The sequence below is a fragment of the Citrus clementina genome, unplaced genomic scaffold, assembly GCF_000493195.1.
Source record: "Citrus clementina cultivar Clemenules unplaced genomic scaffold, Citrus_clementina_v1.0 scaffold_7, whole genome shotgun sequence".
In the NCBI taxonomy this organism is placed as follows: Eukaryota; Viridiplantae; Streptophyta; class Magnoliopsida; order Sapindales; family Rutaceae; genus Citrus; species Citrus x clementina.
Window position 1 is genome coordinate 8,419,291 of NW_006262075.1, and position 18,892 is coordinate 8,438,182.

Here is an 18,892-nt window from a genome sequence, read left to right on the forward strand (position 1 = left end):
GAGGGATGATAAGGGGGTGAGGAAGAAAAGTAGATATAGTGTGAGAGAGGCGTCAAAGAGAAAATGTAGAAAGTTGATGGGAATAGTAATTGGAGTAGGGTGGGGAAAAGAAGAAGGAGGATAGTTAAAAAAGTAAGAAAAATGAAAAGGGAATTTGAAAAAAATAGTGAGAGAAAAGGGAGTGGACACACACACAGGAGCCACAAACACACACACACAGATACACAAACACACACACAGAGACAAACACACACTTCCAGATTTCCAACTTTCAGATTCAACTTCCACATTTCCAACTTCCACATTCAACTTCCAGATTTCCAGATTTTTAATTCCAAACAAACACATGCTATTAAAAAAAAAAAAGGTAAGATTTATCACCTTGATTTGTTAGGGCCAAGCTTACTGCCAAGCTCCTGATATAGCTCTTCTCTTAACCTCGCTTGCAGAACTCAATCTGGAAGTTGCTAGTTTGATCCATATTTGAAATTGCACATGCCAAATCCAAGCAAAACAAATTAAATCCCCACGTTATAATTTCGTAACATTAACAAATTCTAGACCAATTCAAGCTTAAATTGCAGACTAAATCAGCATAAATTCCAGACCAAATCAGTATAAATTCCAAACCAAATCAGCACAATTTCAAGACCAAATCAGCACAATTTCCAGACCAATTCAGCACAATTTCCAAACCAACTCAAGCACAAATTCCTCACCAATTCAAGCACAAATTGCAGACCAATTCATCACAAATTCCATACCACTTCAAGCACAAATTGCAGACCAACTCAAGCACAAATTACAGGCCAATTCAGCACAAATGCAGACCAATTCAAGCACACAAATTGCAGACCAATTCGAGCACACAAATTGCAGACCAACTCAAGCACAAATTCCAGACCAATTCAGCACAAACACAGTTATTTCCTTAATAAAACGGAAATTGATAGCTTTCAAAATTGTCCCCATTTTACCGTAACCTAGAAAAGCTAAAGATCGAAGCATTACCTGAGACTGTGATAACTGTGACGATTCGTGAGTTCAATGACGGATGCGGGTGATGGCTGCCACGTTGACGGTGACCGTGCCTGCGCGAATGCCAGAAACTTCCAGATTTGGGTGGAAAAATGAAGACAACAAAATGAAGAGGGGAAGACGAAAACGAAGAGGAGGGGAAGATGAAAACGAAGAGGACAAAATGAATGGCAGAAAATGAATGCAAATTTCCTTGGTGAAACGAAGAGGAGAAGATGAAATTGGAGAACGAAGAGGGGAAAACGAAATTGAAGACCGAAGGGGGGAAAACGAAGAGGAGAGCTTTTGTTAAAGTGAAACGGCAGCGTTTCAAATAAAAGAGGAAACGACGTCGTTTTGTTTTAATTTTCGGGGTTTGACCCGGGGTTTGACCCGGGGCAAATAGCAGAACTCAAAGATCATATGTACGGACACAACGTTTTAATTAATAACTTGTTTAAGTTTCTAATCAACCTCTCTAATCAATCACAGCAATTTTTTTCTATCTATCTCAATCACTAATTTCTTAAAGTATATACAATTTTAGGATGTTTATTTTTTCAATAGTAACATGTAACAATTGGAGTTTATTCAATTGAATTTCAACTAAATTTTATTTAATTGGCCACCCAATTTTAAATTTCGGGGAGAGTTAAAAATTTAAAAATTGGATTAGACTTTACTCATTCTTTACCTTTTTAAAAGAAGAAAAAAGTACTGATTTTTAAACATTTAGCCGTTATGGTCTATAAACTTTTGATTTGCTTTTTTATATAATCTCTTTTATTAAAAGAAGAAAAAAAATTATCGATTTTTAAACAATTGGCCATTATGATATATAAACTTTTGATTGCTTCTATATAATCTCTTTTATTATTCCCCTAAAAATTGTCGATAATCAAAAATAAAAATAAAAAGCAGTCGACCTATGTAGCAATGCACATGTGGTAATATATGAAAAATAATAATTTATATAAAATTAACCCACAAAAAAAAATTATTGATGTGAATATAGAGTATAATTTCATATTCATACACTTTTGATTTTGTTAGGGCATATACTATATTGATATGAGCATAGGACATTGTATACTAAATGAAATTATTAATAGTTTTAGTCTTCTAGAATCCCCTGATAGTGCTCTTAATCAAATTATAATATAAGTCATGGCTTTTTCTTTTTTATTTTACCATTTTATTCTGTTCACCAGATGCATTTTTAGTAATTATTTTCTATGTACATGGTAGTGTTTGATTTATTAATATTAAAGAAGTTATCAATCACTTTTAAGTTTTTAAGTGTTTTTATTAGGTGTCAAATTGTATTGGCATGTCAAGTAGATTTTTTATTTATGTTTTGTTAAATTTATATAGACAAGAATCTGGATTGTTTTGACGCTTTTTAATTACTTTTTTTTAAATCACTTGTTAACATATTTTAAAGATATTTTTTAAAATATTTCTACTATTAGTTACTCAAATTCTAATAGATTTCGGTCTAAATTAGGAAATAATTTTAAAATATATAAAACATAATATAGATTTATAGAATAATCTGAGAATAAAGAAGTCGAAAATTGTCATTTATACAATTCAACTACTCTTTTATTATTCACCATTTTTATAAATATTGTCAAACTAAAATATATCATTTAATAGTCATATGTTCTTATCTGAGCGAGATTCGATTCCTAAATAATAATAATAATAATAATAATAATAATAATAACAATATTTTAAGCAATGCCTTTTTAACAGCAGTTCAATCATCTAAATACATCACTAACGAAGAATATAATACATATTATATACATATTTAGATCACACAAAACACGTTATCATCTAAATCTCACTTTTTCTCCAATATGTAATAAATTCATGGAAATATTTTGAGTGTTCATAGTGTATGCTCCCACTTTGATGGATTTTGTCTACGTTTAATTTTCTTTTTACATGATTAATTGACAAACATGCATAGTTAATAGTCCAATAAAAGACTATAAACTGAGAATACCCCAATCTTTTTCTAAATTCTGAATAAAAAAGATATCATAATACTCCAACGCAACTCTCTCTCTCTCTTCTTTTTCACCTGAAAGCTTGTCTAATTTGGTTACATTCATGCATGCTTACATAATTAGGCTCTAATGGATCATAGTGTTGCAAATTATTATTTTAATGATACGATCGATATAAGCCGTGACTTTATTTAGGAAAAATGCTTGTTTGAGTGCTAAGGAAAGATATATAGCAGTTAATGGTGGGCTGAGAATATTAATAAACAGAAATCAGCAACAAGAAAAGAGAAAAGAATCATGTCTGCTGACCCAAAAAAGGGAAATAAAATGATAAAATCACTGTGCGCAACAATGATTGACACAAGAACTTTACTCTTCCAAGCATTGGTCCTTTTCATGTCTTTGCCTGCCAATTTTAGCAAAATGTTTAAAAGGAAAGAAGTGTTTGTGAAGAGATTCTCTCTTTATTATTCTCCTCTGTGACAACACAACACAAGTGAGCAAATTAAAACCGAGATTGTTTCTTTTCGCAGTGCTTAAAGCAAATTAAAAGCGTGGTGACATCTGCTCCTCAGCCTCTGTGCTAAAAGAGTTTAAAAAATAAAGCTGATCAAAGTGTGTATGTGTGAGTGTAGGTGGAGTGCATGGGATCAGCATATATATGATTTTGTGTTCATCTGCAGTATAGATTGTGATTCTTTTTTCCTACCACTTTCTTCTATGCAAGGATCGTAAAATGCTGTTCGATATGATCAGCTGCTGGTACTTTTGAGCTTGCAGCAGCTTCCAATGATTTTATTTCCATCAAATGACAGCATAATTTGCATCAGCAAATCCGAGATGACATGCCAGTTTTTGGGCTGTTCCATTTCTAGATATAACATCCAAACTTCAATATGTATCTCATTTGAACATGTGTGATACTGGAATGGACACACGAGGAGTTGGAATTTAAATGAGGTATCATATGCTTTTCTTGAAAGAAATAACCAATTCAGTAAAAACCTAGACAACTCTAGCCACTTGAGGTATTTGGCCAAATGGTAACTTCAATTCTTCATTTGGAGACTCAACTTAATTCTTTCTCCATAGTAGGTACCGGGAGATATCTCTCAATATTAGGATAAAGATTCCCACTTAGAGACTCAACTTAATTCCCTCTCTACGGTTAGTAAGTAGCGGTAGATATCTCCCAATATTAAGATAAAGATTCTCATATTTTATTGTGTATAGATTTCTTATCCATACTCGGTAGACCTCAAGGCTAAACTAAAAAATAGATAAAATTCAAAATTTTTAGTAGATTTTAGATTATAAATATCTGTAGGTTGTAACCCAACTTTGCAATTCTACGCGAAATACCTATATGGAATAATGTTCACACAATATTTAACAAAAGCCAAAAAAATCAACGTTGCATCATTTGGCTCTAGCAAAAAATGAAAGCTTGTCTTAGTAGATTCAATGGCAAGAAAGGAGTAAGGGTTGTCTTCTTTGGATAGCATAAGGGTTGTTAATTGTTTCCCATTCTATAAATTTGGCTTAAATGGAAGTAAACTAGTGACGAGCTGCTGGTGCTGGAACTTTTTGAAAAAAAAATGGGGGATAAAAACATCTTCCATCAATAATGTGCTTATGCGAATAAACTAAACTTGTGGGCATTGATGCAATCGCACAGAGAATGAACTTTAGCCTCTTACGGTTGCTTTCTAAATATCCTTTTTACATAGATATTATATTCCTCTCCTTGCAGGCTGCAGCATCAATTCTGCTCATCATCATCCCATCATTATTTAGCTTTTGAAGTTCAGCTCATCATCATCAATTTATGGAAATGAACTGAATGAGAGATCTTTATAGCAAATCCTGAAAAAGCAAGAACCCCGTCGAGTGAATGTAGAGCCGACAAATTTTGTGATCATAGAGCAGCTGCAACAAAAAGTAGTAATTCTTAGACAACTACATATATAGCAACATGCATGCACAGAATATTAATTATGGACCCATATGATCAAAGAAAAGCATTAAGGTGTCTGTATTTTAGGAGACATGCATAAAATTAAATAATGCAATTAATTAAGTACACGCAGCTAAGTATATTATATCAATAAAAAAAATTAAAGAAGAATCAAAGTTCAAGCAAACATGAACTCAAAATGCACGAGGCTGAGATTATTACGTAATTTGGCCAAGATGCAGGAAAATATATGAACATGTTAACTGTTTAATTTTGGATATCTATGTAATCAATTTCTTTACCTACGATGAGCAAAACTTCTAATCCCCTGGCTTGTGTTAGGATGCAGAGTTAAAGGGAGATGGATACTAATTAACCTGAGAATCTTAAAGGGGTATGGATACTAATTAACCTGAGAATCTTGCAATTCAAAATTTCAAGCCTTTTTGCATAATGGGGTGGATTAATTTTAAATGAATTAAAGGAAGAGGATTTAACTTGTATGATCTCATGAAATATCACGCCTACAATTCAAAATATTGACAATAGCTTGCAGATCTACGATGCTCCTTTTTTCATCTCGAGGAGCTAAAGGTCGCCTCCAGTTTTGACATCAACCAGAGATCCACAACTTGATTGATTTTTCCTAGGACTAGAATATCGCATTGTTTAGTATAACACCTCCCAACTTTTCCGTTATTGATCCCCTAATCAACAGAAAACCTGGAGATGAACGGAAAATTTGAGGTACAGACTGTAACGAGCATTGTTCCAGACAGCTCTGTGTTGTGGATATACCCTAATAATTCATAAGCCGGAGGTAGCTAAATCTATCTCAGAAATGATACTCCCTTTCCTATATTTCTTTTCATTCATTTCTTGTGCATGATTTATGGCAAGTGGAAAAGCTTCCGAGTCAAAATCAGCAGTAACAGTCGGTTCAAGACTTCAAGCATCTAAAGACAATTTAATAGTCCAAATCGATAGGCAACATTCTCCATCCTTCAGATTGTTGAAGCGGATCATATAATCAAAGTGGAGGCTAACTAAAACAAGCATAAGAATTAAGAAAGTATCTAGTAGCTATAAAACTGCACTGGCATGTTTAAATATGTATCTAAATACAAAGGTAAAAACTATCCAACTGTACAATCCATAGAATGCAAAATATATATGTCCAGCAAGGAAGACAGCCCATTACTGTCATTTATTTAATACGTTTTCCGGGTGTATAGTTGTCATTTAAAGTTTTTACTGTCAGAAAATGTGCGAGCTTTGTTTAAGGTGTTATACCACTTTGGTATAAAAACATCCTGTCTTTACTGGCAAGCAGATACTAGACTTCAACAACAGGGATCCTCTTCTTTTCCTGGCGATTGAAGCAAGTAGAGGCAGACTACATTTGTTTTTCATCCCTGCTAGGAAAGAAAATTCAATCATAACCAAGTGAAGAACTAATAGCATATATGAAATTTATATTTACATGCAAAACTTCATTATCTTGACCAGGTCATGTGGACTTAAAATAAATCAGTTTTTATCATCTTGAATGTTCAAAATAGAAACAACAAAATTATAAGTTAATGTAGGCTAATTAAGCAATTTTTTTCTCTAAGATACGTACATGTATTTACTCATTTTCAGCTTTTATAGAGCCTAAAACTCGTCTCGCTAAAGCCATTTATTGCCTACGCTTGCACTAATTTGTTATTTTTAGCACAATCATATTAGTTCTTTTGTACTGGGCAAGTGAGGAGGGGAGAGAGGACCTTTTTTCAGTGTTCTGCAGGGACCTAATCCTAGGAGCTTTCAGGTCAACAATAACAACAGAGATGTTGTCGGTACTGAATGCATCATAAGCTATCTTAACGAGTTCTTCAGCAGCACCACAAGCTGGAGAGGAGGGAGTATCACCCTTTTCCGGCAGCCTACGTCGCCTTCTCAGTTCATAGCGAGCCAACTTTACTGCATCATCACTGGACATAACATCCCATAGCCCATCACTTGCCAAAATCAGAAATTCATCATCTTCACTCCTGGTCATGAAAGTTACTTCAGGCTCTGCAATAACCCATGGTTTCAAATTGTGATCACCTGAAACTCAGACATAAAAAAATTGTATGCAAATTAGTAAGTCCGTAAAAGAATTAAGCAACAAACAAAAGAAAAAGAAGGAAACAAAACCATTAGACTAAAATAGTGCAACCTCCTGGATTTCAATTAGAACAAAAGTTACTTCCACTGATAGTGAACCGAAATATAATAAAGTACTACTTTGACCCTTAGAAAGTCATGAAAAGCACATAAGGACATGAGGAAAAAAAAGTCAGAATTACACTATCAGAGATATGGCTTTGGCTACCAAAAACGAGAGAGATAGAGAGACAATATCAAAGCTATTAGTGTTAAGTCTCTTTTGAAGTGATGTCGAAGCTCAATGTGCTTTGACCTGCTGTGGAAGACCAATTAGATGGTGAACCAAAAAAGTGGATGTCAACAAAACAGGAAAAGGGGAATTTGCACCAAATAAGCCATGAGAGAGACTGAAAAATCAGTGGAAATTTGGAATATAAATAAAATGCCTCAAAGAGTTATGCAGAACACACTTTTCTATGAATTTATGCAGATAATTAGAAATAACTAAAACAATGAGAAGATTAAAACCAGAAAGAAAAACTTTGTACGCCATTTGTTGTATATGCCTTCTCCAAAAAGCTGCAATACAAACGAATGAGTCGATCTCCAAAATACGTATATAATTTCAAAATACTAAACTAAATTAAACCATCCCAGTAGACAGAATATTCCATATTTCCTTGCTTCTTTAAGAACCAACATGTTTAAATTGTTGATCTGATCTTAAAGGCACCAATGGTAAAGTGGCACTGGTCTAAATCTAAACAGAAACTCAAGAAAGCAACATTTTTAGCAAGACAATGCAGACATTATCAACTATCTTACATTCCATGCATTCTTGTAGTTTGGTTCACCTGAGTGCTCTCTTTAGAGGAATTTGTTCAATTGTGCTGTAATTTTTTGAAATTTTCGTGATAAGATCTACCATTGACAAAATAAATAAAAGGTTTCACCTGAATACAGTTGAGCTATAGAATTTATTCAAATGCAAAGAATACAATAATAATTAAGAAAAACCAATCGGTCATACCATGCAAATTTGAAGTTCAAGGAAAAGGAAAAACCTATTGCTCTTGTCATATTAAGAATCCCCCCCACCCTTAAACCACCCCAGTTGATAATCTGCCCACCTCCATTGGTAATTCTTGCTACTTCATCTTCTCTATCAAGCTGCACAGAGGCAACAAGTCATTCCGAAGGTAAAAATACTATGCAATGCTCAGATCTGAGTAATCAACAATGTCAAATGGTAATTGTTAATGGCATATAGCACGGCATGAAAATAATATCAGTCAATTTTAAATTAATCTAGGGAAAAGAGGAGATATAAAATCAGAATTAGTTAAAAACCTTGTGATCAACTGTTAAGGGGATTGCTTGCTTCCCGCGAGAAAGAACAACTCTGGAGTCACCGCAGTTGGAAGCAATGATCTGGCAGGGTGACAGAATTGCAACCAAAGCTGTTGTTCCAACTGAGTAGGGTGCTAATGAATTGTCCTTGAAAACATCATCTGCCCTCTCATAAGACCTGCACAGTGCAGCCTCCCACCTCCTATGCCATCCATCATTACCAGCTTCTCTCCCCCATTCTTCCGCTACCATTAAATGGAGCTCATTTGCACAATATTTACTTACCTGCAAATTACCATCCAAAAAATGAGAACAGTCCACATAAACACCTGTGCACCTGCATTTATTCCTCACTACTAAACCTTTTTTTTTCCCCCCTTAAAAAATTGTTTCTATTTAAATAATCAGAATTCGATATAAGCTTTGTTGCCCCTCCTTATTGACAACTGCCTATCGGCAAGCAACACATGCTGACAACACAATACTCATAAAATCCAATATTGACAGCGGTTCTTACATGCTCCAAGACCCAAGTTCACCATGAATTACCCCTAGATGCACTACTTCTCCATACGAGCACTCGTATTTTCCTCAATAATATAAAAAACATCTTTGTGGTGCTAAAATTTGCATTAAAAACACAGGATTAGATATTTAATGAAAATATATAATCATAAACACAATATCGGGAATCAAAAGGAAACATTAAAAGCTATAATGTAGTAATTAATTTTTTCTTCACGAGGTTCTGATTGATCAGAAATAATAAAAGCTGGAAACATTCAATTAGGAATCCATTTTTTGCCTTTGATGACGTTTTTAGTTGAAAAACAATCATAGATGATCTACTATATATAACGTAAACCAATATTGAATCAAATGGTGAAATAAATTAAATAAGGAATGGGAGAATTCTTAAGAGAATTCAAGGTATGAGCATCAACTAACATAATTTGATGGCGGAATGAAGATATTAGTAGGTTTTATAATCATTCAAAGATATTATCAAAGAGCTTCATGTCCGCACACAAATAACAAAAATGGTCAAAACAGAGGCAAGACGCAATAAATAAGTCAACTTCAAATATTTTCATTAATTAATATCCAAAAATCTGTTGAATGGAACTCGTCCTTGAACCCTGGCATACAAGTTAAAAGTGTAAGGAGTTTATAAATCCTAGACCAAGCCCATACTTGACTGATATGGGACACCTAGGACTAGCCTACCTATCATACTTGCAGCAAACAATAAATAGTGGCTTTACTCAGCTGGGACATTTATTTGGGATTTCTTTTTCCTTTTTGATATCCAATTATCTCAACAAGGAAAATGTTTTCAAACTAGCAATCATAGAATTGCATGCTTAACTTTGTTTGAGCCTGTTCAGATACCAATTATTAAAAAATCTCTGGTTAAAAATCAATTTGAAAATACACAAGCAAAATGGAACATATGCCATTGACTGCCAAACTCATAACTAATAAATGCGAGATATTAAGGATCCCAAAACAAGAATTCTTTTTGCCTCTTGTCTACGTAGAACTTTACAAGTACTCTATGTTACTAATCTAAGTGACTAGAACACGGAACAGATCCTTTGTTGAGTTATAAATGGAAACTATTGGAAAATTTCAATTTTTCAACGACGTCGTTTTTTGATTGAAAGGCTGAGAGTTAACCATGAGGAGTTTGGATACATCTCTATAAACGGTCCATGCCATATTGCTACAAGATCAAGTAGGTAGGGATAAAACCCCTATTATTTCTATTTGTTTCTAAGGTTTATGATCAGATAAGGGGATCCTAACCATTACATGTGATAAAGCTATTCTATTTCTACAAATATGGAAGAAGGATGTATTCAAATGTTGTTCGTTCATTAGTGGTGCATTCAAATGTTGTTCATTCATTAGTCTTCTGTTCATTGTCGGATAAAGCAATTTAGTAGTTCACAAGGCTCACAACCTCGGCAGGGATGTCTCAAGAGTTAATGTTTCTCCCCTCAAAGAAGAATCTCGAAGGAGAGTTCAGTAATGCTCCTACCCTTTTACACTTTTGCTATCAGTAGGTGCTCACAAGACATAAGTTTCTACTCATGATTAAATGAAAATTTTTAAAAATCTTATTTATATTCGAACACTTGCCTACAGCTGAAATTTATCAATGTACAACTTATAAGCACCAAGTGTAGCCCACAAACACCTTATGGGAGATAAATAAAACATTTAGCATTTATATTACATCAGGAAGTCAATAAACTTCAATATTTTCCTCAAATTAAACAAAATAAACATCTTTATACACCTTCCAGCTTAGATCTGGAAGGACTCCAATTTTGTTTTAATTTTTTTATGACACTCTTAACTTAAAATTATGCAGTTCATCCATTTTTAACACCAAAAGATCCTCAAGCCTCACTGGCATGTGTATAGGATTCGAAACCACTGATTACCACCAAAACTTACAATCTTTAGAAGATAAGTGACCCTAAGAGAATTTAAAGCTTATATCTTTCGGTCGAAAACAAAGAACTTGTCATTCGGCCTGCCCTCATCATTAGTTTCTTCTCTTTATCATGGGTTAAAGCGATTTAGCTAGCTCACAAGGCTTATAATGTTGAGGGGGTAGTATCCTAAGAATTAATGTCGATCCTGCCAAAGAATAATCTCAAATGAGATTTCAATGATGCTTCTAGCCTTTAACACTTTTGCTTTTACTGGACACTCTCATACGTAGATTATGCTCTTGTAAATTCAGTTCTTCTAAAGTTTCTAAAGTTAATTTTTTTTTTTTTTCAATCATAGGTAATATCCTTTGACGAAATCAACTTTCAACTTAGATTTGGCAAGGACTCCAAAGTAACCTTTTCTGTTTTATCCATCGAACCCCAGTTCATAATTTTCACCATGCTAGCTCTTCTTCTTTGTCCACCATATGGCGCTTTTACTTTCTTCCTCTTCTAATACCCAAGAATCCTCTAGCCTCATTTATAGGATTTGAAACTGAAGATTCTAGCAAGAGAATTTAAATCTTCCACTCTTTATAAGGTTAGTACCACCAAGAGAATTTAAAACTCACACCTTGCAAGTTATTTATAATTCAACCACCCTCTTCATTACTTTCTAACATTATCCTAAGAAGAAATGATGGTTATTGTTAAAGATGACAAAACAAGGTCCTCTGCAAAATGCGGTGGGTTAAAAGATACAGTACAACTCCATCAATTATGTGTGTTTACTTTCATACCCTAGCAAGCAAAGTTTGAAGCATAGCTTAAAAATCCCATGAAAGTTTTCGCCAGCTACCTTTTTCTAGTTTATCAAACCCCTTACCCCTTATATCAAAGCTTGAGTTTTCTTTGCTTTGAATCCAAGTCTAAGAGATTAAGAAATATTAAAGAATACCATAGGCCACCTATATTTCAAACTTCGTTTCTTGTCAAATCTTGATCTTTGAAGAGAATCAAAAGAATATAAGAAAACTTTTGGAGCTATTTAAGATGGAAAAAAGACTGCCCTATTTAGTGCACTTCGCCAGGTCTTCCATGAAGAACTTGAAAAAATCACTAGGAACAAAAATGAAAATTAAAAGCACTTACTCAGCAAGTTCAGTATACAAGTCTCTTACTCCAAAATAGAGAGAAGACACAACTGTGATTGAACCTCATGTCTTACTTGTAATAATTCTTTTGCTTCTCTTCCTTTTTCATTTTTCCTACAAATGGCTTTCCTATTCTTCTTTTCATAATTCTATCTTCCTCGTCATTACACTTCTTTTCTTCTTACAACCAATATCCTAAAATTCCAAGTCAAGAGTATTGATAGTCCAAAGTTGCAAGACATCCCATCTCCCTTCCGTGCTTGAAAAGGATATTTTCTCTCACTCCCAACAGTTTACTTAACAAAGGATTACCTAAGCTGTAAATCGTCAAAGATATTACGTCTTTCTGATTATTTCACAAATAACTTACAGTAAGACATAGTTCTAAACCTTATCATGATTACCATTTCCAGGAGTACATTAGGCTATCTCTACGAACTGCTAAATGAAATACATTTTCCAATTAAAAAGTTAATTAAAAAATTATTCGAAGGAATATAAGCATAAATAAATATGCTTCTATTCTTATTTATTTTGTGGAATATTCTGACATAACAAAGTAAAAGCACAAATACATTGAATAGCTAAGCATAGCATAGCCTACGTGAGTTATCAATAGGCTTCCCGATTCATTTATTACAAACAGCTAATGCATCCTTAACATCCCATCCAGGATCTCATTGCCGGCAGCCTGAAGCATTACTCTACCGATAGAACATTCACCAACAAAGGCTTCCCACGACATCTGGTTGATCCCAATGTTGCGGTCCATCTTCATCCTTCAACGACTTAAGTGCTTAAATTACAGCAATGAATGTGAAGGAAGGACACAAAAATATTGGCGTACAAAAGATAGTCCTTTCATACCCCAATTATAGGCTTGTATAAAAGCCTTGTGTCAAAATTTTCCTTCGAAACAAACTATACTTGTATCAACATGATGCAAGTATAGCCTCTGTGTGTATGCGTGTGCGTCTGATATATTAAATAACTTGATCCAATGAGGGAAAACTAGACATCGTAAACTAAATAAAGGCAATAAGAATATACAAATGATAAGCTGGTGTTACTAATTACTATCACTAAAACAAAAGCAATAACAAATCTCAATCAACAATTAAACAAATAAAAATTAAACATGGGCAAGAAGGCATAATAAAGTGAACAAATAATGAATAAATAATAGGCAAAAAATAAACTTTACTAGTAACATAAAAATATCTAAACCAAAAACAGATATTTTCATCCTATTTGAGCTGCATTTCACAAAACTACCGTCAAGAGAGTAAGTGCTTACAAATGAATTTCTAATTCTAAATGTGTAATCGTTTCAATCCATGTGCAAGACCAAAAGTACCTTTTTGGTCTCTGGGGCTTTTCATTTTCTTGAAAAGGACGTAACTTTGATTTCTGTTTCACCATTTTTTTCAGTGTGGTCGGCTGCTTTGCTTTCCCTTATTTTCTAAGAAACCAAACGGGATTTTAGGATTTGTTTATTGGACGTTTGTGTCGAGTTTTGGGTAATGCGATTCCGGTTATCGAAAAAACCCGAATAGAAGGGAGGTGGCGGGTGGATTAAAAAACCGGTCAACCCGGCCAACCAGCGGCTCCATTTGTGTCGGTTGGAGAAAAGTGCTATAGAAATCCAATTGGATTATGTTAACTTAGCCCGTTAACCCGCCCCTTTGAGGTAAAATAATATGTTATATATTTTTTCAAATATTTTATCAGTATAAAAAAATACAAATATTTAAATTTTAAAGATATGAAATCGTAAACAAGAAAAAAGAATATTAAATTTTATGCTAGTGTTGCATTTTATTTGTCAATTAATTTGAGACTTTGAAGATAGTGTGTTGGATTTAAAGTTTGCTAGATCAATTAATTGTTTGTCTCTTATTTTGAGATGTAACAATTAATTATGCATTTTCTTTATTATTTTAATTTTGGGATATTACATTTTTTTAAAGGAAAGGAAATAAGTTTTTTTTTTTTTTTTTTGGAATAAGCTTAACTCATAATTTTTAAGTTAGAATGAGCTTAGTTTTTAAACAGTTTGGATTGGATGGAGTGCCAATCCAATATCCTGTTCGTGTCCATCCCCTATTGCTATTGACAAGCATCGGTTGGACATAATTTTTAAAGAATATCAAATGAAACTTAACCGATTCTCACCCATGATTTATGAACTGAATTGAGCTAGTTCAGTTTGATTTTGTTTGTTTGACTTACAAGCCAGATTTGAACTATTTGAATTTTTAAGTTCATTGAGTTTTGATTTTTCATTTTGTTCAACATCTCTACTTGTTAAATTGTTGGCTTTCTTTTATTTTTCTTAAATTAATAAATTCTCTTAGATTTTGCTGATGCGTCAGCCCGCTGAGGCTGACCCATAATGCAAAAAACTGAGCCCAAAATGGACCTCTAGGGCCCAATGTTTTGCATTTGTCTGTCCATTTGCTTGTGTACAGTAAAACGGCTACCCACTACTGGACTCGGTCTAGGCACAGTCTTAAAAACCCCAACGTCACTTTCTTGAACCTCGGTCAAAAGAAAGCGCTCACATGATGACATCACCTCTTCCTCCTACATAAGACAACAAGTCAACGACGACCAAAACACGGTGGAATGTGAGCCCCACAGAGCAATGGTGCAATGGCATTTGACATGGCTGCTGTGGGGCCCTGAAACCAATTTCGAACAAAAACAACGGAATGGTGGATCCCACGAAAGACGTCTGATTATATTCACTCTCACACTCACACATACACTTGTACACATGGAAGACAAATGTTGATCTGTCACCAATATTAACTGACAGGTCGGTGCAGATGCCACGTTTAAGGCGTGAGAACAACTATCATTGAGACACCTACAGCGCACTGTGCTTGGGTTTATTTATTTTGTTAAAATATTTTTGGCAGAAAAAATCTATATATATATAATTTGATCACAATCAGCAGTTTTCTTAATTTAAAATATATATATATATATATATATATATATATATATAATAAAATACACGCATTGAAATAGAATAATTAATCGAGTTTAATTACTCGATAATCACAAAATAGTTCTCATTTGTATGACTTTCTCTGGGTTTTTTGCTCGAGAAGCTCATGCATATATCATATATGATAATGTATGGCTTAGAGCCTAGAACAAACAAGTAAAATCAATAACAATGATTAAAAAAAAAAATTCCAGATTAAAGGCAATGATCATAATAATCACATTCAAACATCAATCTAGTTGCATGCATGCGTGCACAACAAAATATCATAAAATTATTATGAACTATAACGTCTATGATATATATATTACGCATTGAATATTACTAACTCACCTGATTACCTCCATGCCCATCGAACAAACCGAAGTAATGCACCGGCGACTTCACGGCAGCAAACTTACACTCCGGAGCCGTGCACCCGCCGAATTCGTTGCAGGTAAGATGCAACAAACCCGGGAAAATCCGAACATTGTCCTCCATTGTTTGTCTCCTTCCCTGCCAAGAAGATGCCCCCCATGTCACAAGCCTGTTAGTCCTCCCCACACACCTCATCATCACAGCCCCTTTGTCACTTTCTTTCACCGCCTCGATCGCGGTATTCCCATTGTCCTTCACATGTTTGTCATCATTAAAATCAGATGCCCCATCGATAGTGGCGGAATTGCTTCCGGTGTTGTCTGCGTTTTCAGTCTTGGCATCGATATCCATGGCTTTAGGGGTGGTCTCAATGGTGGTGGTTGGGGGGAGGGGTTCCTGTTGGTTGAGAGTGCTGAGAGTCGTTGCCATTGAAGAGGTTGAAGACAAAAGCTTAATTAGCTAGCTATAGAGAGAGTGAGAGAGATAAAATGTAGAGAGTGAAGTTGAAATTGCGAATCAAAATCGTATATAGAAGGGATTTGCATTTTTCCATCAACGCGTGGAACCAAGAATGAAATATACATATGGCACGAGCTCAAATATCGAACTCTACGTTGCATGACCATGGGTTAAAGTCACTGCGAGGGTGAGACCTTTAAGGTGACAGTCCAATTAGTCTTTTTTTTTTTTCCTTTTTGGTCATTTGGTCAGTTTTTGCCAGTGGCGTTTTTGAATTGGTGGTATCATGGGCTTGGCTGGTCAGGATAGGAACTATCATTCGTTCAACTCAACTCTGTTAAATGCCACCTTTGCAAAAAATAATCGATTCTTAGTGGGACGAGTCAGGAAACAACAGGGTGAGATTTTACAGAATTACTAAATTGAAATATATTAAATTCAGATTATTATAAACTATCAAATGTCTTATGCCATTTGAGGAAAGAGTTTGGAAGAAAACAAGAAACTGTTGCCAACATCGATTTGTCATCCTAAAGATTTCTTCTAAATGAGTAAGTAGTTTTGATATTTTGGATTTTATGAGATTTTGTTTATCCAAGTTGGCAAAAGAGGAGAAAGAAGAGATAATGTATGATGCGTATTGCAATCAATTAAAGTTCAATGAAATTTAATATAATTATTACTTGTATGATAATTTTTTAAAATAAATGTACATATGTCATAATTGTTGGGAAAATATGCTCTTTAAAAGCATATGTGTTTATTTAATTGTAATAAACTATTTTTCTGATTAATAAAATAAATGAGGTATTTTATTCAAATATCTTAATTGCATTAATACTTGTATTAAAGTCCATTTAATCATATTATATGTATTTATGTGATCACCATGTGGATTCACAAAAGACATAAATACAAGTTATCTTATGATTAAATAAATTTAGTTCGCAGTTGATAAATAAAGTTGAGCACTTTATTTAGGTATAGACTGTAATAAATTCATTGAATGATTTGTCTTAATCATGTATGAATTTATTGATGTAGTACGACTACATTGAACAGGATCACATATGAGATTTAATTAACTTTGTAATAACTGTCAGACTTATTAAATCTCATAGGCGTTGATTTTACTGTAATCTTAATCTTGAGTTAATTATGATTTCATGATTGTAATTGTTATTCCATTTGAGTTACTAATGGGCACGACACATCCTTGTGGTCAAGATTACCCGGTATCTTGGTGGGAGCAATTATGAGTATTGGAGTTATGGATTAACAATATAGAATTTGTACAACACATCTCTTGATGGGTTTTCGGCACTTGATCATAGAATTCTCTGGCCAGAGTGTGTCAACATATTTAGTATGTTGAAAATGATCATTAGAGAAAACCAGTAAGGATCAAGGAATAATATGTTATTAAATTGATTGGACAGTTGAGATATCAATTTAATTAACGATGTGGTACAAAGGATTGTGCAGTAAAGAAATCAATGTGGCTTGGGACGAATTATTATTCGAGCATACAATTATGGAAGTCAGTTCCAATCTTTTAGTGGAGTAGATTTAGAATTAAATAATTGGGCTAGTTTAATTACAGGCCTAATTATTGTAGCCACTATTGTATGTTCCCAAATGATCCCCGGGTTAGCTCATTTAATTGACTGCACCACTACTGGACTAATAAGGAAGATAACTAGCTATTTGGGTCAAAAGCCTAAATATATCATTTAATGGGAGGCTCCATTTAATTAGTTTTTGTATAAGGGGCCTTATGTTATTTTACAAGGTGGGTCCCTATTGAAAAAGAAAATAACGTGAGTTTTATTAGGGCATTATTTGGAGCCTAGGGTTTTCACTAAAGGGAGATATATAAGGCTTATTTTCTCTATAAAAAAAAAATGAGAAGCCACTTTATACAGATCAGAGAAAAAGATTTTTCTCTCTATTATTGAGAGAAAAATTTTCTCGTGCTAGTTGCTTTGGTAGTGATAAAGGCGCCCACACGTCAAGTGCAGATCGAACCTGAGTCATAACCTGGAAGATCATTGGAGACTGTTCGTGATCTAACAAGCGTGGTGGTGACGGATCGTGATCTAACAGGAGTGGTGGTGGCGGATCGTGATCTAGGAGCCTAAAACACTTCAGCAGAAAAAGCCAACTCGGATTTTCAAAGTACGATTTCTAACATACGAATTCTTAATATTATATGAGAGCGATCTTCAAAAGGTTTTATAAAAAAAATTTAAAATCGGATTTTTCCCCAACAATAATATCATTTGATTGTATATATGACTGACATAATACCTTTAATGTATTTTAAAATTTCTCTTACTAGACATGTAGGAAGATTTTGGTGAATTTACTTGGATTGAATTTTTTTTTTCCTTCTAACATTTGGCAAAAGAAATGAGAGCAATTTTGTTTTGTTATGCACTTGTCTTTGTTTCTAAAAACAAATGGCTTACATGCTAATACCCCTCTTTGACAACTCAAAATCCAGTGAAAGACCAAACTTATCTCTTTTTATGACTTCAAAATCTATTTTTTTATTTTTTCGTTGGATTTAGATTCTCTCCTGATCTGATCATGTCCTCAGTAAATAATTTAATTACTGATTGGTAGTTAATAAATAAAAAATAAGAGAAGTTACTACCACTAAAATACACATGATAGAAGATCTTAAAAAGTTTAGAAAAGATCATATAAGAAGAGGATCATTTTCTCTTTTCTTTACCCTGAAAATAAATGCAATTAATTACATTAGCCAGGAATAGGTATGACTGTTGTTTTCATCTTCAGATTTGGTGAAAAAGTAACCAAAAGAAGAATTAAATTTAACAAAATGTCAACCAACATAGAGGATGTTCAATTCATCAATTTTTTTTGCATGAAGATGAGGGTTCAATTTATCGTGGGTGTCCGCATTTGAGTATATAAAATTAAATGTATCCGAACAGATTGTAATGTATATATCG

General features: G+C 33.8%; 1 protein-coding gene across 2 annotated transcripts; it reads right to left on the minus strand.

The window, feature by feature from the left end:
- Positions 1-6,034: 6,034 nt before the first annotated feature.
- Positions 6,035-13,709, minus strand: LOC18035990 (probable protein phosphatase 2C 6). 2 transcript variants are annotated; one of them, XM_006426817.2, is made up of 5 exons: positions 13,437-13,709; positions 8,479-8,763; positions 8,193-8,298; positions 6,762-7,086; positions 6,035-6,407 (listed from the first exon to the last, which is right to left on the minus strand). In XM_006426817.2, exons 2-5 carry the CDS (start codon positions 8,728-8,730, stop codon positions 6,389-6,391), a joined length of 702 nt encoding a protein of 233 aa, XP_006426880.2. In that variant the 5' UTR covers positions 8,731-8,763; positions 13,437-13,709; the 3' UTR covers positions 6,035-6,388. The 2 variants fall into 2 exon arrangements, with proteins under 2 accessions (XP_006426880.2, XP_024036776.1); XM_024181008.1 differs by lacking the exon at positions 13,437-13,709 and adding an exon at positions 8,996-9,022.
- Between the last annotated feature and the right edge of the window lie 5,183 nt (positions 13,710-18,892).